This window comes from Myotis yumanensis, unplaced genomic scaffold (genome assembly GCF_028538775.1).
Source record: "Myotis yumanensis isolate MYYU_CA2020_CCGP unplaced genomic scaffold, mMyoYum1.0.hap1 SCAF_3, whole genome shotgun sequence".
NCBI classification, from domain to species: Eukaryota; Metazoa; Chordata; class Mammalia; order Chiroptera; family Vespertilionidae; genus Myotis; species Myotis yumanensis.
Genome location: NW_027223754.1, coordinates 205,914,783 through 205,939,524, shown reverse-complemented (window position 1 = coordinate 205,939,524; position 24,742 = coordinate 205,914,783). Strand labels below are relative to the sequence as shown.

General features: G+C 39.5%; 1 protein-coding gene across 19 annotated transcripts in view; it reads left to right on the top strand.

Moving 5' to 3' along the window:
* Positions 1-24,742, top strand: part of RBFOX2 (RNA binding fox-1 homolog 2) — a 256,306-nt gene that overhangs the window by 53,551 nt on the left and 178,013 nt on the right. Inside the window, exon 1 of one of the 19 annotated variants that reach the window (XM_070411027.1) lies at positions 8,930-8,984. The exons of the other annotated variants lie outside the window; for them this stretch is intronic. Coding sequence (XP_070267128.1) covers positions 8,943-8,984 — 42 coding nt within the window. The 5' untranslated portion in view covers positions 8,930-8,942. Of the gene's footprint in view, positions 1-8,929; positions 8,985-24,742 lie in introns of those variants that run through there. 19 annotated transcript variants of the gene reach the window in all.

Below are 24,742 nucleotides of genomic sequence, written 5' to 3'. Positions count from 1 at the left end.
TTTTTAATTGAAATTTTTATTGAGATAATTGTAGATTCACATACAGTTGCACAAAAGCTGCTTTTGAAATTGTAGGAAGGCAGAGGTTCTGAGTTAGAGGCAAACAGACACTGTTGCTCATCTTCTAAGGCAGTGTGGAAGGAGGTTGTATGTGGAGCTCTTGCGACATTGCTTAACTTTAACAGCTCTCTGCTGCTGTCTTTGGGCTGCACACTTAATAAATACTACTAAATGCCATACCATGAGAGGCACCCAGTTGCAGTTCCTAGTTGAAGCAGGCCCTACCATGGAATCTTGATTTGCTTGAGCAGAGACAATACTCAGAATGTAGAGATAGTTTGGGGATGGAGACAATAGCAGACCTTGAAAGGAATTAGTTGGAATTGGTAGGGGTGAATCAACCAGACATCTTTGGTTGTGATCACTGAACTTTTCTTTCATTGTTTCCCATTAGCTTAGATATTATCTTCCTAAGGATATCTTTTTTAACCTAACGTACATTTACTTCCATTTCTTTAATTATTTATCATGGATTTGTAACTAAATATTTGCTTATTTACTTGGAGTAATGTCTTCTTTTCAATTTGACTGAACTTCATTAGGGCAGGTACTGTGTCAATTTTCTCTGTCTTTCACACTGTGTATATGGTGCCTAGACTATGAGAGGTATATGATCATCAAAGTATGTTGAATGAATGAATACCATGGAAATTATGGTTCCTGTTGAAGAGCTTTATTTTTCACTGGTCATGTCATTGCCTATTATTTTGAGCCAGAGTACTGAGTTTGAAAATTTTCCTGATTAAAGAGTTTTAATTTCATAGGCTTCTTTTCTTTTCTCCTTATAACAAGGTAGTAAACTACCCTAGTTTGAGGGCATTCCTTAAGATCCACTAATGGATTCTTGCTTTATTTCAGAAAACGTGCTTAAGGCCTAGGAGCCCAGGCTATGAAGCCGCTGGTCCACCTTGACCTCTAGAAATAGCAAACTTGTTCTTTCCCCTCCTGTTCTACATGTTTGAAAGAGTAGAACAATTCTATTTTGAGGCTTATTACAAAATAGAAAAATAAAGAAAACTCAGTGACTGGTTTAAAACCTCTCTGCTCATCTAAATTGGTTTAATGAGTGTTCTTTTATTCAACTCTCATCCTAGAATTGACCTTCCCTAAATTTATCTTTTATAAAGGGGTCATGTATATATATGATCTCTAACTCACTGAGACTTTCATAAGCTTTTCTTTTCTTTAGGAAATCTTTCTCCCCAATACCAGGAAGAACAGGATAAGTAATTGTGGGCAAGAAAATTAGAAAACATGGAAAAAAATGTAGGGTTGTGTGGGTGTGAGAGTGTGTGTGTTTTCTCTTCCTGATTAAAGAGTTTTAATTTCATAGGCTTCTTTTCTTTTCTCCTTATAACAAGGTAGTAAACTACCCTAGTTTGAGGGCATTCCTTAAGATCCACTAATGGATTCTTGCTTTATTTTTTTCTCTTCTGGGAAAAATTGCATACTTTTTAGATTCAGCCACTTCTTTTAGGTTGTTGGACTATAATACTGAATTTGTAGTTGTTATTATAAATCTTTGATGTACTCTTATGAAAATTGGTAAATGGTGTGGTTTTTAGATGTGTGTGTTGAAGAAGCAGTAGCAGTAATAAAGTAATGCCATTGTCCTACTGTTCATTATTGAAGTAGAAATTTGCTTGGAGAGCTCCGATATCAAAATCATCAGTGAGTTTTACTTCAACACTAGACACAACTAATATTTGTGTCATACTGTGAGGTAAGATTAATATTTACTTAGGTCAGGAATCACCTCTTACATATTCCCTTTATCTCTTGTAGCACCTAATACTAGGGTACAGTCCTGGGCACATAAGAGGCATTTAATTACTTTAGTGTGATTTTGCTCAACTCACAGATTGAGTTTGTTGATCTATTTGGTGGAAGAAAACGTCATCTGTACATTTTGTATATGTATACATGATGTGCCTGGGAATAGTAAAAATAATGCATTTTAAATGATACATCATTAAAGTTTCCAGATGAGAATATCTTCATGATAAGCCTTCACTTAAACTAGAACATAAACACTAACTTTAAAGGAAAAAAATGATAGGTTAATTAGATTAAAACTAGGAATACTTTTTTATTAAAAGACACCACTAAGAAAGTAAAAAGGCAAGTCACGGAGTAGGAGAAGATATTGGCAATATAGGTATTGGCTGGTATCCAGAACATATAAATAACTCCTACAAATCAGTATATAAAAGAAGTCCTATAAATTAACCTTTGACAACCCAGTATAAATACAGGCAAAAGATTTAATAGGTACTTTACAAAAGCTGGTATCCAAATGCCCACAGCATTATTAATCATTGGGGTAAAGCAAATAACCACAGTGAGATACTGCTAACTCCAGAATGACTAAAATGAAAGGCAGACATTAGCAAGTATTAGCGAGTTTGTTCAGCACCAGAAACCTTCATGCACTGCTTGTGGGAATATAAATTGGTACAACTTTGGGATGTAAGTTGGTACAACTTTTGGAAAACTGACAGTTGATAGTAACTCCCAAAGCTGAACATCAGGGTACACTATAACCAGCAATTCCACTCCTGGGTATACGCAGCAGAAATGTGCACATATGTGCACCAAAAGACAAGTACAAGAATGTATGTAGCAGCTTTTTAAATAATTGCCCCAAGCTGGAGATAACACAAAATGCCTTTCAACATTACTGAAATGTTTTAAAATAAGTTGATATATTTATAAAGTAGAATATTTTACAGTAATGACAATGAATGAGCTATTGCTATACTCAACAAATGGGTCAGTTTCCCAAGTACAGCCTGGAGTGAATAAAGCCAGAAGAAAAGAGTACACAATGTGTGATTCCATGTATAAGGTCAAAACAGAACAAACCTATAGTGTTAAAGGCATTGTAGGAGTTACTGCAGAGGCATGAGATGGGCTTTGAGAGTCCTGGTCCAGCATCCAGATATTTTTTTAATTGGCTGCTGGTTACATGGATGGATCACTGTGGAAATTTATAGAATTGTATACTTATGATTTTTGCCTGTATCTGTATATATAGTCACTTTATTAAAAAGTTTATTTAAAAATTTGATTATACTTTTGTCCTATGATTGCTACAGCTCATACATGAGCTAATCCTTTGTCTGTCAAAGCTGATAGGATGTGGGTGTGCACCTACCTTGTGTTCATATGGTAGGGCTGTTGTGTGGGCATGGAGATGCTTCTTTTATTAATACTAGAGGCTCGGTGCATGAAATTCGTGTGCGGGGGTATGGGTGGGGGAGGGAGGGGGGTGTTTCCTCAGCCCGGCCTGCACCCTCTTGCAATCCAGGACTCCTTGGGGGATGTCCGACTGCTGGTTTAGGCCTGATCTGGCAGGGATTCCTGTGGGATCCTAGCGGGATCGGGACTAAACTGGTAGTCAGACATCTCTCTCGCAATCCAGGACCTCTGGCTCCTAACCGCTCACCTGTCTGACTGCCCCTAACCCCTCTGCCTCCCTGCCCGATCACCCCTAACCCCTCTGCCTGCCTGGTTGCCCCTAACTGATCACCTGCCTGCTTGATCATCAGCCCCTAACCACCTCTGCCTCGGCCCCCACCACCGCGGCTTTGTCCGGATGGACGTCCTGGATGACATCCGGAAGTTCGTTCGGCTGCCTGGTCTAATTAGCATATTACACTTTTATTATTATAGATTAATTTGCTTTTCAGGTATTCAACACATTCTCTAAGTAAAATAAGGAAACTTCCCTTCCACTTCACAAGGCAGCAAACTTGGATTTAGCTCTACAGACAGAATAACCTCTTAATTAAGGATTCTCAGCCACTAAAGGCTTCATTTTCAGAAGAATGTACCTCATTTTGACTTTTATTATTAAAAATTGGTATATAATTAATATATAACTATATTAGTTTCAGGGATAATGATTCAACATATGTATATATTGTGAAATGATCACAATAATATGTCTGGTTAACATTCACCACCTCACATAGTTATAGAATTTTTCTTGTGATGATAACTTTCAAGATCTACTTTCTTGGTAACTTTTAAATACAATATAGTATTATTAAGTGTATTCACCATGCTCTATATCACATCTCCATCTCTTATTTATTTTGTAACTGGAAGTTTGTACCTTTTGACCCTCTTCACCCATTTCTTCCACACCCTTCCTCTGGCAACCACCAATCTGTTCTCTGTATCTATGAGTTTATTACTTTTTTTTTTATAGATTCTACATATAAATGAGATCTTAATGGTATTTGTTGTTCTCTGTCTGACTTATTTACTTAGCATAATGCTTTCATGGTCCACCCATATTGTTGAAAATGACAGGATTTCCTTCATTTTTATGGCTGAATAATATTCTATTATGTACACCACTAGAAGTCCAGTGCGTGACATTTGTTGGGTATAGCAATAGCTCATTCATTGTCATGACTGTAAAATATTCTATTTTATAAATATGTCAACTTATTTTAAAACATTTCACTAATGTTGAAAGGCATGGTATTAATATTTTTTCCCCTTACTCTGTGGAAATCTAACTGACAGTATGGTATTTTAGGAAAACTTAACCTTGTTGAAGTAGAAAATCTAAAAGATGTTTGCCTTCTCCCAGCTGGTCATGTCTTTCAATTCTCAACCTGGCCTCAGTGAAACACTTGAAAGTTCTCTTAAATTTGTCATGTTGTCTGATAAGCACAAGCACACCTTTTTACATGTTCGTTCTCTCTCTTAGGAAGTCCCTTACCTGCCTTATTTACCTAAGTGAACTCCTAGAGCTCATTCTCCATGATACCTGCTAGCGTTAGCCATTCCCTTTTGTGTACTTTCACTGGACCTATATACAACACACACCCGTGCTGTATCATCTATCATATATCACATATAAGTGTGTTTGTCCTCCAGTGCTAGCCTTTTGAAACTATCCACTGGCATATGATAGATTTTCATTCAATACTGAAATAATGAATGATAAGTATATTTTTTGAAAGACAATCATTTTTTAAAGAATAAAGGCCAGTTATAATATTTGACTTCAGTATACATGTTTAAAGGTTTTTTTTAAAGTGATACTTTTCATTAATTTTTCAGTAAAACTAGGGTGTATTGTGGCAGTAGGAGAGAGTGATGCTAACTGGTTCATATGGGTATCCGACACGTGACCTTGGCCTCTTTAGCATTGTCCTCTAATCAGCTGATTTAATTTTAGTGGAATCCCTCGAGAAATACTTTGAGATGCTCTGGTTCTGTATGCAGAATTTAGAAATCATAAATGTTGTGTATAGATCCTGACTGTATTAGGGTTTACGGATTAAAACCAGCAGATGAGACAGTGTAGGCATTAGGACATGACTGGGCCAGTGTAGGCATTATGACAATGATAATTTTGTTCATCTCAAATATTATAAAATTAAATTCCAGAATATGTTATCTGAAGTTTTGTCATTTCACTTCAGCTTGTAATTTCTCAAGCCAGTTTTAATTTAAAAAGATCAGACTAGAATCATTGCCATTTGTTCAGACTAATAGGATTAGAATAATTAATAAGTATTGAGTGCCTTAGGGTTTAATACTGTTAGTAATATGTAAAAAGTAAGACTTTGACCTTGATGTCAAGCAACTTATATTTATTGATGATGTAGAAAACACAGATACAAAATGATTTATAAATAATTCTTTCCAACCCCAAAAGTCTGTAAATGGGAGGCCAAGTAGAAAAAGCACTGAGTTTGGAGACAGAGCAGATCTGGGTAAGAATCTCAGCTTTTAAAATATTAAATGAAAGACACTGGGGGGTAGGGGATGCCAGGGGATTGTCAAGGGTGGGGGAAAAAAGGAGACATATGTAATACTCTTTGTAATACTTTAAGCAATAAAACAATAAAAAAATATTAAATGAGTTATATAACCTTGGTCACATTGACATCTCTGGAACTCTTGTTTCTTTGTAAAGTGAGGTAAGAATATACACAGCTTGCAGTTTTTGGTTTTATCTTTTTTTTAAATATATATATATATATATATATATATATATATATATATATATATTTATTGCTTAAAGTATTACAAAGGGTATTACATATGTGTCCTTCCCCCCGCCCCCCGCCCTTGACAATCCCCTGGCCTCCCCTACCCCCCAGTGTCTTATGTCCATTGGTTATGCTTATATGCATGCATATAAGTCCTTTGGTTGATCTCTTAACCCCCTCCCTCCTGCCCCCCAACCCTCCCTGGCCTTCCTGCTGCAGTTTGACAATCTGTTTGAGGCAGCTCTGCCTCTGTATCTATTATTGTTCATAAGTTTATAATGGTCTTTATTATCCATGAATGAGTGAGATCATGTGGTATTTTTCCTTCATTGACTGGCTTATTTCACTTAGCATAATGCTCTCCAGTTCCATCCATGCCGTTGCAAATGGTAAGAGTTCCTTCTTTTTTACAGCAGCATAGTATTCCATCGTGTAGATGTACCACAGTTTTCTAATCCATTCATCTACTTGGTTTTATCTTTGAGAGTAACAATAATCCATATAAAACCATTGGCACATAATAAATGCACCCAATACATACTTGAATGAAAGAAGTGGATAAATAGAGCTTTATTTGCAGCAGTCTACTTAGTCCAGACCATTGTTGATAGATTTCAAAATGACACTAACAGAAGTCAAGCTCAGTAATTGATTTTATGGGCAATCTTGAAAACCATGCTTCAGGCTCCCATTGTAGAATAAGGTCTTCTCTTCGTTTTTAAGAGTGTTAGGCAGGTTTTTCAGTAGAGTGCTCATCATAGCCTGTGGAGCTATCTGGCCAGTGATGTACACAGGAAAGGTTTCACACAAGAAATGCTTTGTTAGGAGTCCACAGGGGTGAGATAAAAGAACATATCTCAGAGATGGGCTAATCAGACTGAGTTCCTTCCTCCCTTCCTTCCCCCTAGAACAGTGGTTCTCAACCTTCCTAATACAGTTCCTCATGTGGTGACCCCCAACCATAAAATTATTTTCGTTGCTACTTCATAACTGTAATTTTGCTACTTTTATGAATCGTAATGTAAATATCTGATATGCAGGATGTATTTTCATTGTTACAAATTGAACATAATTAAAGCATAGTGATTAATCACAAAAACAATATGTAATTATATATGTGTTTTCCGATGGTCTTAGGCGACCCCTGTGAAAGGGTCGTTCGACCCCCAAAGGGGTCACAACCCACAGGTTGAGAACCGCTGCCCTAGAATGTTCCCTCCGTTTATTAGCAAATGCTGCATCCTTTGCTGTTTTCCACAGCAGTTGTGAAGCCTTTTCTGGATGCCTGTGTGTTAACTAGTGGGACATTTTGCCTTTGCTAAATGTTTCAAATTGTTTAAGTTCTGTTTGGGGTAAATGACTTTTTTTTTATTATACTAAGTTATTTTCCTTTCATGTCTATATTTTTCGCTGGGGAGTTGGTGCCCTGGAGTTGAGTCTTTGCCCTGCAAACCAAAAATACAGTTTTCCCGGGTGTGTCTTATTTTAATCCACTCCCTTTCATACTACAAGGCTCTGACCTCCTTGGAGCCTTTCCTACTTGGTTACAATTAATGCTTTGTCCTTTTAGAGTCATATAGGACACAGCCATTGCCTTGATTCAGCATTCAGCTGTCACATATGGTTCTGCGAAAAAATTCCTTCTCTAGAATGGGAAGTGGACAGCTGAGCTGGAAAACCAAGTCCTGGTTCATATTCAGTCATCATTTAGGGAGAGTGAGTAGCAATGCCAAATTAGATTTAGGACTAAGCAAAGAGAAAATAGGGCCAACTCCAAAATTGAGTACTAGTCAAAAATTGGCTGGTATATGAGGTGAGTATAGCTGGATTTACTAGAAGTAGATACCTCTTACGGAATTGTCTATGGTTCAAGAAGTTGTGCGTATTTTAGAGTATATCTCTGCTTAAGAAAGGATAATTTTCTAGAAATTCATATTCTCCCTTTAAGGATTATTAATTTCTGTTAATAGACACAGGAATTTCACTCCTAATGATGTCAGTTTATTTATTCAATCCCTTTAGCTCAGGGACTTAAAATACTTTACATTAATTTGTCAGTACTTCTTATACTGAGTGGAAGCTGCTTTTTAGATGAGGTATGTGAGAAGTTGCTTTTATTACATAGCAGGTCAGTTCCCGGGATGGAAAATCGGTCCCAGGATTGTGGTTCTAGGCGTAGAGTGTTTGGTCACTAAGATGCTGTCTTTATACCTCACTTACTTCCCCTTTGCCTCCTCCTTTTTTTCCTCTGGTGGAAGAAATAGTATCAAGCAAATAGCAAGAGAATCTGGTCTTTTAAAGGTTAGAGACTGTTGTGCCTTTAGGCATAGAGTTCCCAGTCCGTAGCTTGGGAGGGAAAGAAGCAGCAGAAGATTGATGCTTAGCACAGGAAATGTTTTTTGACTGGTGCATACTTTTATTTTTGTTCTCTTTTTTTCTCTCTTGTTGGGAGGAGAGGTGGTTGTGAGAATTTCTTGTGTGCCAGCCCTCTATGGGGGTAATCCAGCTGTTTTAACACTCAGCAAATATTGCCACTTGCTTTTGGGTAGGGGGCCAGAGAGGAGGAGGTGAAGCAGCCACTTTGGGGTGGATTGAGAGGAGGATGGAACGTAAGGAGGAGCACATTTCTCTGTTTTCATAGTCATAGGACTCTGAATCCCAGGTAGCTAAATTTAGCTCAGGTTCCTGTTGAAAGCATCATTTTTGGGGGCGGGTGGTAGTGGGGAAACGGAAAACCTTTTTGTGTATCCTGTTCTATGAAGCCAATAGGGAAGCAGGAGGAGGTGAGGTTGCCATGGAGATAGTAGCTGTGTGCAAGGGGAGAGCAGCAGGGTTTAGAATTCCAGGAAGGAAGAGAGAGTGATGTCATCAGATTCCATGGACCAGCCCAGGAACCCCTGTGAGGTTGGTGGGGAGTTGGGTGTGCGTGGGGGGTGGTGGAGTGGGAGTTTGTGCAGGGGAATTTGTGGCTTCAGTAAGGTGTGGAGAGTCCAGTTCAAGCAGAGGTTGGTTGTGTGGAATTGTGCTGATCTGCATTAATGCCTGCTTTTTAAAAATCTGTAAATCATTCTGAATTTGCAGAATGCTTTCTTTGTTGTAAAAGGACGCATTCATTTAACAAAAGAGCTAATCTAGATGTAGAATATGATATCTTTTTATAGTTATTCTCCCTGTAGTATTTGTGTGTGCCTTTATCCCGTGTAAGTGAGGGTATTTGTGCATACATTTTGGATATATAGTTGCCTTTGTGTGATGCCTTTTATGGTGCTGCATGCAGTTAAATGCTTCATTAACACCTGATTATCATATTTATTTTTCTATGGATGGATGTGTATAAATGAAATAGACTTTTTATTAGAAAAACCTGAAAGAAAATCAAAGCATTTCCTTTTGCGGCAGAAAGGAAAGCTGCATGCTTCAAGACAGTCATTCTGAACATATGCATGTGTGTTTGTACTGATCGTGAAGGGCAGATATAGTTCTTTTAGAGTGACTGAGAGGCTAAATTTCTTTTTAAACTTACGTAACAGTTCTGTGCACCAAAATGAGTACTGTCCTTCAAAATAGTCACTTTGACTCTGGCGATGCAGCCATTGCGCAAAACATAAAGACTTCTCACTGGAATCTGCTTCCGAGATGAGTGATGAGGGAAACATTTTCAGTACCCAGCACTGAAGTGTGTGTGTGTGTGTGTGTGTGTGTGTGTGTGTGTGTGTGTGTATTTATTTCAGAGAGGAAGGGAGAGGGAGAGAGAGCTAGAAACATCAATGATGAGAGAAAATTATTGATGTCTGCCTCCTACACACCCCTCACTGGGGACCAAACCCACGACTTGGGCATATGCCCTGACTGGGAATCGAACCATGACCCTTTGGGCTCATAGGTTGATGTTCAACCACTGAGCTCCACTGGCTGTGAAGCACTGAGTTTTTTTATTTAAAAATACCTAACTTGATCAGACACTAGGTTTCTTTGAATTGGGTTTTCCTGATTTTGGGTTGTCAAAAATCAAATCTGTGCTCAAATGATGAGCTTTTATCCCAGTTAAAGATATCTAAAGTCATAGGTTTAGGTTCTGAAGGCATTTTTATTTTCAGATCAAGAGCTCATAGATCATTTAGTTCAGCAGTGGCAGTGTTTGGAATGATGACAGCATCTGAGGAATAAGAATATAGCCTTCCCAGGGCGACATCTTCTGAGGTGACCCATTTGGATATGTTTGTTCGAGAGTGTCTGTTAAAATCAATGACATTACCACTGGATAAGGTGGGAAGCAGCATTATGTGGTGTGCCTGGGAGCACAGACACATTGGAATCAGATTGGCTCAAGTCCGGACCCCTGTTCTGCTACTCCCTGACTGACCTTGGACAAGTAACTGGCCTTTGGTGTGTTGGCTTCCTCATTTGTAAAATAGGAATGAAGGTGCTGTAAGTACCAGCTATATAGTGTGGTGTGAGGGGACATAGGTTAATGTGGGAAGCACTTACACATTTGGTATGCTTTCAGTCAGTGCTTACTTTGGTTATTGTCATTAATAATTACACATTTCTTTGAATTACAGAATTATGAGGTAGAAGGTCCCAGACACCACTGAATGTCCTAGAAGGAGGGGCTCAGGAATCTATAGTTTTTAAATGGTTCCTGGATGATTCCGATGACCAGCCAGGTTTGGGAAACACTGAGTATAATCTATGTTGAGTATAATCTATGTTGAGGCCCAAGTACTGGAAGCTTCCTCATCTCCTGTGCAGAATCTTAGGTGCTGCCCCAAACCCACTGAATCAGAATCTGCATTTTAAACAAGATACCCTACAAGTGACTTGTATGCATGTTAAAATGTAAGAGACACTGCTTTTCTTCTGGCAGTGGAGTAAGTGGGCAATAACTACAGGCTAAAGATGAATTATCTCTCAATTGTTCCCATGGTGGAAGGGAAACAGTCTGGCCAAGCCAGTGTATAGATGAGCATATACTTACTTACCTTCCCTATTGCTTGGCCTAGGGCAAAATGCTTCTCTGGACTAAGTCACTGTGTACCTTGGAATTGAAAGAGCAGAGCTAAAATTGTGTGTCTAGCTTGACGACTTACTAGCTTGATTCAGTCATTTCACCTCTCTGAGTCTGTCTTCTTACCTGACAATGGAAGTAATACCTAGACCATGAAATAATGTGTATCTAGCATATTGCAGTCCCTGCATATGTAGTGCCTTCACCTTCTTCCTCCCTTCAACCTTTAAATGAGGATCTGTATAGTAGTACTCTCCCCTCCAAAGGGCCACCATCCTTGCCTCTTGTCCTTCTCCCAGCTATCTTGAGCATCTAATTGGACTACAGAGAACCACATTTATAGTTTTCTTAGCCATATTTTTCTACAAAGTGCCTTTTACTTAATGGAGACTACTATCCAAGAAGGCTGGAAGGAGAATATAGGAGTTGAATAGTTGAGCTGGTACAGGAATCAAAGTATGATGAGATCTGATGGAGGCAGCTGTGTTTTGAATTCATAATAGTTGACCATATGTTTAAGACAATTAAGTTTGTGTTTTTAAAAAACTGGTATTTTGAAAAAGAAAAAAAAAAGAACCATCAATTCAGATAGTTTTTTTTTTGAAGTCTTTTAGACTAATTCCAAGCAAGGATTAGCATAGCGTTATCAGAAAATCATTGAATTGTTTAGTAATTAGCATTATTTTTTTTTTCTGACCAGGCAATTAATACAGTAAAAACAAGTTCAGGGACTTGCCGTGGAGGCATCAGAAGTAGATGGCAGAGATTTAGGTCAGAGGATTGCAGTTATAGCCAGTCGGGCATTGGAAGTAACAGCAGGAGCAGCAGAAAATAGAAAGGTCCATTTTCACTCAGTTGGACAAATCTTAGGGGACTGAGGGATAAGACAGGACTGTGAACTCAAAGCACAGAATAATAATTATTATAATCGCTTTCTTCTTTAGGAGGGGTACATGCTTAGGTGCTTTGTATACATCATGCCTATCTTACTTAACATTCCTGCAGGGTACAACATAATCACATGTTTTACAGATCAAAAAGGTTGAGTATCTTGCCCTAAATCACTCTGCTAATAAGTAATAGAGCTTGTTTGACATCATGTTGAATAGCAGTGTGAGTGATGAGACTGTATAAATTGAAACAGGTAAAATACGCCAGTTAAAATAAATTTACATTGTCTATATTGACATTTTTGGTGAAAGTGTTAATTTAAAGTAAGACTGATATTCAACATGTTAGCCTATCACAGAGGGATTTTTTGAACATTGCAGAATTCCCTTTTTGGGATATATATTTCCTTTATATTCTGAGGCTAGTATCTCTTTTTAAATGCCAAAGCTTGTCTGAAGTTCAGTGAAACACCAGTTTGAATTGAATATCACAAGATAAAATTAACTTGGCATATTTAGTTATAATAATCATTCACATAATCATGTCAGTTATTTTATTCAGATCTAAATGCAGATAATCATCAATGATTATACAAAGTGAATTTTGTATTCTTGGATAGCTTTCTAAGTTATACTTGGAAGAACCCCAAACTTGCAATTGCACTTGGTTTCCATGCCCCTTTTTGTTATTTACTGCCTAAGAGACCTTGGACATGTCACTTAACTTCAGCAAGTCTGACCCTGAGTTTCTCTTATCAGTCAAAAAGGAATAACAGTGTTATCTATTTAGCAGGATTGTTATGAATAAGAGGATGTGTTTGACACCCAGTTCTGCTCCTCACTGGCTCTATAAATATGAGAAAGACTTTTAAAACCTTGTGCTCCTTTGGTTTTCTTATCTGTAATGTGTGAGTGTGGGGAAGGTGAGGAGAATGCAGTTAAAGGAGCTGGATTAGAAGTAGATGACGTATGTGGTCCCCTCAAAATCTGTGATCCTATCATTGTTGGATCTGCCTATGGTTTATATGTGGTGAAGTGTTTTGTATGAATAAGGCATTACTTATTATCATTATTCTTCAATAGTGCCATTCCATTAAGGAACAGGTACTGTAAAAGTCACTTTATCTCACTTAATCCTTGTAACAACCCAAGGAGGCAGGAGGTCCTCTCATTTAGAAGGTGAAGAATTTGAGGCTCAGAGATGAAGTAACATTCCGTGATCATGGAGCTAGTAAGTGTCAAGGACATATCTCAGGTCAGTGTGTTACCAATGACTATATTTTCCCCTCCGTACCCCATTATGCATGGAATTATTCATGACATGTCAAAATTAGGAAGTTTTTGTGGGCTTAGTATGCCACAGACAGTTGCTTCTTAGGCTCATTATATACTAACTAGAGGCCCGATGCACAAAATTTGTGCAAGGGGCTTGGCCCTCGCAGCTGCGGAGGCTTGCCTCAGCCCTCACAGCCCCGGCTTTGTCCAGAAGGTCGTCTGGCTGTCCAATCTAATTAGCATATTATGCTTTTATTATTATAGATGAGGAAATGCAATACAGATGTTTTTTTGAGAACCTGTGATATAAATAGTATCATTGGGAGAATATACAAAGATGCATAAGATGTAGTTTGAGAACTTGTGACCTCTTTGGAAATAGGAAGTGTAGGCATATACATAATATATTTAGAATTAGTCTGTAGTGGAATAAACTCAAGTACTTAGTAAGTGCTATAGTAGTTTTAAGAAGGGAGTAATTGCTAGAGGCTAGGGGAGTGTTTCGCAAGCTTTTATGACCCATGAAAAGAGATCCACTTTATTTGACAACCTAATATATAGTTAAATATTTATCTGTATATATGTGACTAAAACGCGTTTCATGAAATAATTCTCTTACTAAATGCAAGATGTTTGATTATTTATTTAAAATAATTCTGTTGTAGTCCAGTACAATATAATACAGTGATTCTTAAAGTGGACCCCTCAAGGTACCCAAGACACTTTTTAGGGGTTCTTTAAGATCAAAACCATTTTTATAAACACTAAGATATTATTTGCCTTTCCCAGTGTGTTGGCTTTTGCACTGAGGTTGCATAAGCAGTGATGGATAAAACTGCTGAAACCCTTGCATGAATCAAGACAGTGGCACTATGCCCATCAGTAGATGAATGGATTAGAAAACTGTGGTACATCTACACGATGGAATACTATGCTGCTGTTAAAAAGAAGGAACTCCTACCATTTGCAACATCATGGATGGAACTGGAGAGCATTATGCTAAGTGAAACAAGCCAGTCAATGAAGGAAAAATACCACATGATCTCACTCATTCATGGATAATAAAGACCATTACAAACTTTTGAACAATAATAGATACAGAGGCAGAGCTGCCTCAAACTGATTGTCAAACTGCAGTGGGAAGGCCAGAGAGAGTTGGGGGGCAGGGGGGAGGGTAGTAAGAGATCAACCGAAGGACTTGTATGCATGCATATAAGCATAACTAATGGACATAAGACACTGGGGGGTAAGGGAGGGTAGGGGTTTGTCAAGGGCGGGGGGGAAAAAAGGACACTTATGTAATACCCTTTGTAATACTTTAAGCGAAAAATTAAAAAAAAAAAAAAAAAAAGACAGTGGCACTAAATTGTACTAATAGTCATTATATTGTTCACCACTACATACTTGCAGTAAAAAAAGAAAAGGATCCAGTTTTACTTAAGAATGTTGTTGAAGCAGTAAAAATGACTAGTATTATTAAATCTTTACTCTGATTGCTCATCTTTTTAATATTCTGTGTGACAAAATTGGAAATACACATAAGGTATTTCTGCATATTAATGGTTATCTCAAGGAAAAACACTTGTGATTATTTGTTTCCAGCTGAGCTAGCCTCTCTTCTCAGGGAATACCATTTTTACTTGAAAAACAAACTTAGAGTATGGTTATTCAGACTTGGGTATTTGGCAGGCATTTTATTAAAAATGAATGGCGTGAGCCTGTCACTTCAAGGAAAACAATGATAGTATTTGTTTCCAGTAATAAAATTTGAGCTTTCAAGCAAAATTAGAATTTTGGAAAACTTATGTTCTGGACAGTGGGCTTGACAACTCCAATATGAAAAGGCTTTTCTGATTAGATTGAACGTGATTTATGTGATTACTCACCCCACCCCGTTATATAATGAAATGTGTCAAAATTTAGAAGATCATAATAACTTAGTGAGCCAGTATTTTATAAATGAACGTTTACTGTAACATAATCATGATAGGTAAAAATTCCTTCAAAATGCAAGACATACCAATAGATTTAACATAACAGGGCATATAGAAAATTCATTGATATGGTTTCAGATGTCACATTGCAACTAAAAGTGACAGGTAAGAAACTATCACTTTTCAAGTTTTGGTGTAGTATTAAGGAATATTACCCATAGATACTTGAAAAGACTATTAAAATACTCTTTCCTTTTCTAAATATATGTGTGGAAGGCCATATTTTCTTTATTTATTTCAACCAAAATAACATCACAACAGATTGAATGCAGAAGCTGACGGGAATCTAGTCATCTTTTATTAAGTAGGATATGAAAGATATTTGTAAAAATATCAGACAATAAATATATTATTTGCCTTTCCCAGTGTGTTGGCTTTTGCACTGAGGTTGCATAAGCAGTGATGGGTAAAACTGCTGAAACCCTTGCATGAATCAAGGGTTTAAAATTTTTAAAATTTGGTTTTCATTATATAAATTATAGTTAATTTTCATAAAATATTTTTATGTTAGCAAATGGTTTATTATTGGTTTGTTAAAATGAATAAATAAATATTTTTAAAAATTACTCAGTTTCAGATAGGCAAATATCAATACTTATAACCCTCATAAGCAAAAGTTTTTGGGAATCTTTAATAATTTTTAATGTGTAAGGTGATTCTAAGACCAAAACATTTGAGAACTACTCTAATCTTTTAAAAATAGCAGTTGAGACCTCTTAAATAAGTCATGAAGAGAAGAACTAATAACTATTTGTCTGTTTCTACCATAGTACCAGACACACGAAAAGTCCCTCAGTAAATGTTTGTTGAAGGCATAAATAAATGGGGTGAAAAAGGTAATAATGACCAAGTGAGGCCTGATTTAGAATGTTTGCAACTTGGTCATCTGAGCAATGGAAGGCCATTAGAAACGGGACTGATAGGAATGTTGTTTTATGAAATTAACCCTGGCTCTGGTAAGAAAATTGTGAAGAGGTGCATGGATGCTGCTGAACCAGCTAAGAAACTATTATTACAGTAATTTAGGCTCTGGGTGACACAGAACTGGATTAGGGTGAATACGTTTGCCATAGATAATGAAAGACATGTATCTGAGGATCAGTTACAAAAACATAATAATGTCCATACTATCTAACATGTATTGTGTACATCTGATATTCTGAATACTGTGCTAAGAGAGCTTTATGTGTATTATCTCATTTACTCTTTATATCATCCTTGAGGAGGTACTGTTATTGTTTCCATCTTTTTGATAGTTAAAAACAACATGTAAATTGTTGAAAAATTAGAAAATACAGATAGGGAAAATAAAAAAATATGTATATCCAAACTCAACACCAGGACTAGACATTTTGGGATATAGTTCCTTAAAAAACAAAATGGTATGTTTATGTGCTGTATATGCCTGAGTATGAGGAAACCCTGAATATAAGGCTTTATGCAGGTTTATTTTTTCCATTGTAAGGATGGGCCAACTTAAAATATATAAACTTTTAGGGATGTTTATGAAATAGGCAAATGTCTTTAAAATATTGATTTTATTATTTATACATGCATATTCAAAGCCACACACAAAATTATATAATAATTTAGAATCATGTTTTCTTCTATGGTTTAGGAAGAACTGCATCTCATCTGTATTATTGTTTAGAACCACTTTGAGTCTTCAGTTTTCCAGGCTATATACCGAGATACACACTTTTTTGGAATATATATCTATTGCAGATATATTTATTTCAAGCTACAAGTACCAATTCAGATGACATCAAGAAGGTTTACTAGTAGTTTTCTTCAGTTATATCATAGGGTATACTGCATTGCTTTAAAATTTTTTTATTGAGATGAAACTTACGTAACATAAAAATCAAACTTTTAAAAGTGAACAATTTGATGGTATTTAGTATATTTACAGTGTTGTACAGCCACCACCCCTATCTAATTCCAAACATTTTGGCGCCCCAAAAAGAACCACTCATACATTTTAAGCACTCACTCTCCCTTCCCCCTTTCATCAAGCCCCTGACTACCCCCAATTTGCTTTCTGTCTCTGTGAATTTACCTGTTTTGAATATATATAAAGGGAATCATTCAATATGTGATCTTTTGTATCTGGCTTCTTTCACTTAGCATAATGTTTATCTGTTGTAGCATATAACAGTACATTGTTATTGCGGGTTTTTTTTTTAATAGCTGAATAATATTTCTTTGTATGTATATACTACAGTTTATCAGCTAGTTGTTGATATTTGTGTTGTTTCCATCTTTTAGCTGTTGTGCATAATGCTGCTATGAACATGTGTGTACATTTGTTCATAGCAGCACTATGTATTTGAGTACCTGTTTTTAATTCTTTTGGGAATATACCTAGGAGTGGAATTACTAGGCCATATGGTAGCTTTATATTTAACTTTGAGGAGCTGCCGAGCTGTGTCTGTAGCAGCTGCATCATTTTATATTCCCACCAGCAATGTACAAGGGCTTGTCAATTTATTTTTAATGAGGAACACAATAAGATGGGGAAAGTAAAGAGAAAATAATGTGTGGCCTTTGAGTTTATTAGAGCTTTGTAGCTCAGCTTTTGCCTGATGGACTTATTAAATATTTAGCATCACTTCAGCACTAAGAATGAAATTTAGCTCAGGGAGATGTATCTAATCTATTTTAAGTGGTGAACAGACTAAAGTGAAGATCAGAAATGAAAGAAGGGAAATTTAAATTGACTGTCCAATTCCTTGAGGGCAAAGGCCCTATTTGTCCTTGTGTCCTCCTCATTTAATAAAATGCTTGGCATGTCATTGGTTGTGTTGAGGCTGCTCAAGACTCCCCGAGGTCCAGTGATTCCATAGGATTTATGGAATTCATACTAATGGCTATGATTTGTACTAGTGAACGGATATAAAGTAAAATCAGAAGAAGAAAATGTGTTTGGGGTGACGTCCCGAAGAAATTGTGGACAAGCTTCCAAGAGCGCTCTCCTAGTGGAGTCACATAGGATGTGCTTCCTTCCTTCAGCAGTGAGTTGTGACAGTTGTTGTCTACCAGGGAAGCCATTAGAGACAGTGCTGAGGTTTTTCTTTGTTGGGGGTGGGTGGGAAGGGTTGTTCACAGAGCCACCCTCTACCTTAGCTCTCACCAAAATTCCAGACTCCCAGAAAGAAAGCAGGTGTTCAGCACAAACCATATTGTTTGCACAATTTAGCCACATTGAACCACTCTTACCATTTCTGGGAATAGAACTATCCCGAAATCTAAGTTTTCCAAGGTCAGCCTTGCAAACTGCCCTTTCTAAGGATAGCAGTCAGGCCTGCTGTGTTCATTCTTTCCCTGTACATAGATGTTTATTTAATTCCTTAAAAATAAATGCCATAGCAGAGAATCAGCAGGGACTTGTGTCAGACAGACCTGGATTTGTATTACTGTAGACAAATTGCACAGTTTTCTTACTAAAAAGAGATATGTCACAGAGTTTTAGTGAGAATGCAAAGTGATAATGTATAGAAAACACTAAGTATAATATACGTCCTGTATATAGTAAGTGGCTGTTAAGGTCTTGTTTCAGCTCACCTGTATCTGTCTGGGTTCAGTCAGGAGAGAGACTGACTACAAGTAATTTGGACCCAGAATGTAATATAAATAATTACTTACTACAACAGAAGATTGAAGTAATCAGGGATTGGCTTGTAAGAAGTAAAGAGAACTCTAAAGAGTAGTACATGTAATATAATAGAATATATAATATAATGTAACATAATAATGTGGTTTATTATGCTAAAATACCAATATTACAATTAGTATGTAATTATTGCCCCAGGATTGAGATAAAGCACTCAGAAGAAGAGCCATCTCCTCTGTTTCCCATCCTCTGCACTTGGGGCTGAAATCTAGACCTTGTTGGAGAGGGCATGTTGAGTAGCAGAGAAGTGAGTCCCTGTGATACCAGACCTGAAGAACTTGTTGGAAATCTGCCCTTTTTATTTGCCAGAAATCTATCCTCTAGGGCAGCGGTTCTCAACCTGTGGGTCGCAACCCCTTTGGGGGTCGAACGTCCCTTTCACAGGGGTCGCCTAAGACCATTGGAAAACACATATGTAATTACATATTGTTTTTGTGCATCACTATGCTTTAATTTATGTTCAATTTGTAACAATGAAATTGGAGGTCACCACAACATGAGGAACTGTTTAAAGGGTCACGTCATTAGGAAGGTTGAGAACCACTGTTCTAGGGTACTGGGGAACAGCCCAAACAGGATAACTAGGGGAAACTGCCTGCTGGGTGCTGTTGGCTGCTATGCATTGCCGGGAAGGAGGAGACTGCTGTAAAAGCTCACTGAGGCCAGAAAGCAAAACCCCTTTCTACTAAAATGTTTTTCCTGTGCTCTCTGCTGGCGAAGCTTGACATCAGGGCTGCTGTCAAAGGAAAAATATTGAAAGGGCCCAGATTCATTTTCACAGAACAGGCAGGCAAAAAGGGTGAATTCAGAGCTGAATAAATAGAATGGATATTTAATTCTAGATGCTTAGAAACCAGGAAGAAGGTGGCAAATAGAGATATAAGAAATTTCAAATATAAGTAAGACGTGCAAAAAATAAATGAAGTTGGACCCTTCACCATATATAAAATCAATTCAGAATGGATCAAAGGCCTAGACATAAAAGCAAAAACTATAAAATTCTTAGAAGAAAACATAGGGGTAAAACATGACTTTGAATTTGGTAATAGGTTCTTGGATATGATGCCAAAAGCACACATAATAAAAGAAAAAAGAGGTAAATTAGACTTTATGAAAATTAAAGACTTTGTGCATGAAAGAATATTACCAACAGAGTGAAAAGGTAGCCCACGTATGGGAGAACATATTTACAAATCATTGCAAATTATATATCTGATAAGGGCTTAATATTTAAAATATAAAAAGGATTCCTACAACTCAGCAACAATAAACAGCTCATTTAAAAAATGGGTATAGGACTTGAATAGACATTTCTCCAGAGACGATATACAAATGGCCAATAAATACATGAAATGATGCTCAATATCAGTAATCATAGAGGAACTGCAAATCAAGACCACAATGAGAAAACACTTCACACGCATGAGAATGGCTATGGTATAAAAAAAAAGAAAAGAACAAACAAAAAAACAAAATGACAAGTGTTGGCGAGGATGTGGAGATATTGGAACCCTGTGCATTGCTGGTGGGAATGTAAAATGGTCCAACTGCATTGGAAAAGGATGTGGTGATTCCTCAAAGTATTAAATCTAGGTTTACCAGTGATCCAGTAATTCTACTTTTAGGTATATGCCCAAAGGAGTTAAAAGCAGCGATTCCAATAGGTATTTCTACACACATCTTCATAGCAGTATTATTCACAACTAGAGGCCCGGTGCACCAATTCATGCACAGGTGGGGTCCGGCCATCCTGCCCCAATGGGGGCCAATCAGACCGGCCAGTGGGGGGGAGGGGACATGAGAGGTTGCCTGGCTGGCCCCGCCCCCAATTAGGAGGGGTGATCATGGGCTGGGCTGGCAGGGGCGGGGGGGCTGTGGGGGCTGATCGGGGCCCCAATCAGGGCCCTGTTTGGGCCAGTTGGCCTTTGCAGTGCATGTCATATCGACTGGTCATCCTGGTCGCTTGGCTTTTATATATATACTAGAGGCCCAGTGCACAAAAATTTGTGCACTCGGGGGGGGGTGGGGAGAGGGATCCCCCAGCCCGGCCTGTGCCCTCTCGCAGTCTGGGACCCCTCGGGAGATAACGACCTGCTGGCTTAGGCCTGCTCCCGGATGGCAGAGGGCAGGCCCAATCCCTAAGTGCAGCCCCTGGTCAGGCTCAGAGCAGGGCCGATTGGGGAGTTGGGGCGCCACCCCGTCATGCACAGAGCAGGGCGGATCAGGAGGTTGCGATGCCACCCTCAGTTAGGCTCAGGGTAGGACCGATTCGGGGGTTGGGGCACCGCCCCCTGTCACACTCAAGGCAGAGTCGATGGGGAGGTTGCGGCGCCACCCCCTGTCACGCACAGAGCAGGGCCGATCAGGGGGTTGGGGCGCTACCCCCTGTCACTCACAGAGCAGGGCCCATCAGGGGGGTTGGGGCTCCGTACCCTGTCACACACAGAGCAGGGTCGATCAGGGGGTTGGGGAGCTCCCTCCTGTCACGCACAGAGCAGGGCTGATCAGGGGGTTGAGGAGCTCCCCCCTGTCACTCACACAGTAGGGCCGATAGGGGAGTTGGGGCACCGCCCCCTGTCACACACAGAACAGGGCGGATCAGGGGGTTGGGGCGCTGCACCCTGTCACACTCAGGGCAGGGCCAATGGGGAGGTTATGGCTCTACCCTGTCACACACAGAGCAAGGCCCATGGAGGGGGGTTGGGGCACCACCCTCTATCACCCACAGAGCAGGGCCGATCAGGGGGTTGGGGCACTGCCACTGTCACACTCGGGGCAGGGCCGTTGGAGAGGTTATGACTCTACCCTGTCACACACAGAGCAGGGCCAATCAGGAGATTGGTGCGCTGCACCCTGTCAAACGCAGAGCCGCAGGGCGATCAAGGGGTTGGGGAGCTCCCCCCTATCACGCACAGAGCAGGGCTGATCAGGGGGTTGGGGCGCCTTCCCCTGTCACGAACAGAGCAGGGCAGATAGGGAGGTTGTGGCCCCGCCCCCTGTCACACACAGAGCCGCAGGGCGATCAGGGGGTTTGGGCGCTGCCCCCCTGTCACGCTGATCCTGGTGCCGGGAGCCTCGCTGCTCCGCTGATCCCAGTGCTGGGAGGCATATTACCTTTTACTATATAGAATAGAGGCCTGGTGCACGGGTAGGGGCTGGCTGGTTTGCCCTGAAGGGTGTCCTGGATCAGGGTGGGGGTCCCCACTGGGGTGCCTGGCCAGTCTGGGTGAGGGGCTGAGGGCTGTTTTCCGGAAGCGAGTGACTGAAGCTCCCAACCGCTCCTTGTTTTCTTTTTTTTTTTTTTTATTCTGGGCCAGCTTTAGCTCTGAGGCCTCGCTGCTGAAAACATCGATACAATGTTGCGGTCAGGCTGGCTTTCAGTCCGGCTGGTTTCTGGGGTTTTGTTTAGCTTCTTATTTGCAACATAGTACATAGTTGCTTATAGTTGCAGCTGAGAGGCTGGCAAGTGAGGCGGGGAACGTTGGAGTCCGCAGTCACTGGAGTAAGCAAGCCTCCCTGCTCGCTTCAGTGCATGGCTGCCGGCCGCCATCTTGGCTGACAGTTAATTTGCATAAGGATATGCTGATTAGCCAATGGGAAGGGTAGCGGTTGTACGCTAATTACCATATTTCTCTTTTATTAGTGTAGATAGATAGCCAAAACATAGAAGCAACTCAAGTGTCCATGAACAGATGAATGGATAAAATAATGTGGTGCATACATAAAATGGAATATTATTATTCAGCCTTAAAAAGAAGGACATTTTGACTTATGCTAAATGTGGATGAACCATGAAGGCATGAAATAAGCCAGTCATAAAAGGACAGGTATTGTATGATTCCACTTATATGAGATTCCTAGAGTAGCCAAATTAATAGAGACAGAGTTGAATGGTGGTTGCCACAGGCTTGGGGGAGGGTATATGGGGGAGTTAAATGCTTATGGCGTTATAGTTGGAGAAGCTTTAGGAGATGAATGGTGGTGATGGTTGCACAATAATGTGAATGTACTTAATGCTACAGAATTGTACACTTTAAAAATGGTTGATGTGGTAAATTTTGTTATTACAGTTTTTTTTAAAAAAGGAAACTTTTGAAGAATATTTGCAATATGATCTCAAACCTTAGTATTGGAAGGGTTATATTGAAGGAGAGTTTTATTCATTATTTATATTTTTCAAAATATAATTTTGTTATGATTGAATTTTAATTAAAAAATAAGTAAGAACAGAATAGATTTGTAAAGGAAATTTAAAGAACTGAGAGTGTTAGCCAATAGGAATTGATCCAGCAGAATGGACTGCTTACCTGTTTGAGGTATCTATATCACAAAAAGCAAAAAGTTGCTTTGGTCACCTTAGAGCAGTGATTCTCAACCTTGGCTGCACATTAGAATCACCCGGGAATCTTTTTTAAAATCCTGATTTCTGGGCCTCATCCTCCAGAAATTCTGTTTCTTTGTTACTAATGTTGTGGCCTCACCCAATAACAAAGAAACAGAATTTCCGGAGGATGAGGCCCAGAAATCAGGATTTTAAAAAGATTCCCAGGTGATTCAACATGCCCTGGAGCCAACCTCCCTCGGTCCCTCCCTAGCCAGCTGCACCTGGGGTGGCCCTGGGGCTTGAAGGGCGTCTGTGAAGTGAGCAGGGTCCCTCCAGCAGGTAGGGTTCCTCAGCCTGGCCTGTGGGGATAGGGCTGAAACCGCCAGTCCGACATCCCCCAAAGGGTCCCGGAGTGCGAGAGGCACTCTGCAAAGTTGCTGTTGCTCGGCAACTCCTGCGTTGAGTGTCTGCCCCCTGGTGATCAGTGTGCGTCATAGTTACTGGCTGGTCGGCTGGTCAGCTGGTCGCTTAATCTTTTATATATACTAGAGGCCCAGTGCACGAATTCATGCATTGGTGGGCCCACCTCAATAGGGGCTGATTGGGCTGGGCTGGCTGGGGGGAGGGGATGTGGGAGGTTGGCTGGCTGGCCCCACCCTCGAATGGGGTGGGGGCCAATTGGGGTGGGGCTGGCCAGGGGGAGGGGCTGCAGTCGGTTGGCCGGCCAGCCCCACCCCCTGGTCGAACTCCCAGTCGGTCGAACTCCTCTCTAGGGGACAATTTGCATTTTAGCCTTTTATTATATAGGATGGATGATATTGCTGATTTTCTGAATGCATTTAGAAAGTGGCTTTAGAAATGGTCTTTTCAGCATGCATCAGTCCATCACAGTATTGGGATCTTGTCCTCCAATAAGAGTTAGAGGTTATTCTTCCCCTCTCCTCCCTTCACTTTTTAAAAAGATCTTCCGGTATTTTCTGGAGTCCTGTAGTTCTTTTTATAGGCTTTAGTTATGGCATCAGTCACCTTATCTTGTAATTAGTATGACTCTGAGCTCCTCAAGGGCAAGTATACTAGAACAGTGCTTGTAATAAAGCAATTGTTCAATGAAGGATTCTTCTGCTTAAATTGATTTTTCTAACACAGATGCGTATGGGAGCTTCTAAGCAGCCAGTGAAGAATATAATGTCTGATGATATTTTCCTTCACTTCTTTGTGTCCACTGTACACAATCCATTGCAGTTACTTAAGGATTCTTCTGTTACTCTTTCACATGTTCACTAATTGAAAACTCCTGAACTGATTTAATTGCTGTCCTCTGTAGTCAGCAAGGATTCTTGAGGTTGGTATTCATTTCATTTACTTATTATTATTTTAAATCCTCACCTGAGGACATGTTTTTTATTGATTTTAGAGAGAGAAAAAGGGAGAGGGAGAGTGAGAGTGAGAAACATCCATGTGAGAGAGGAACTTCAATTGGTTGCCTCCCTCATGTGCC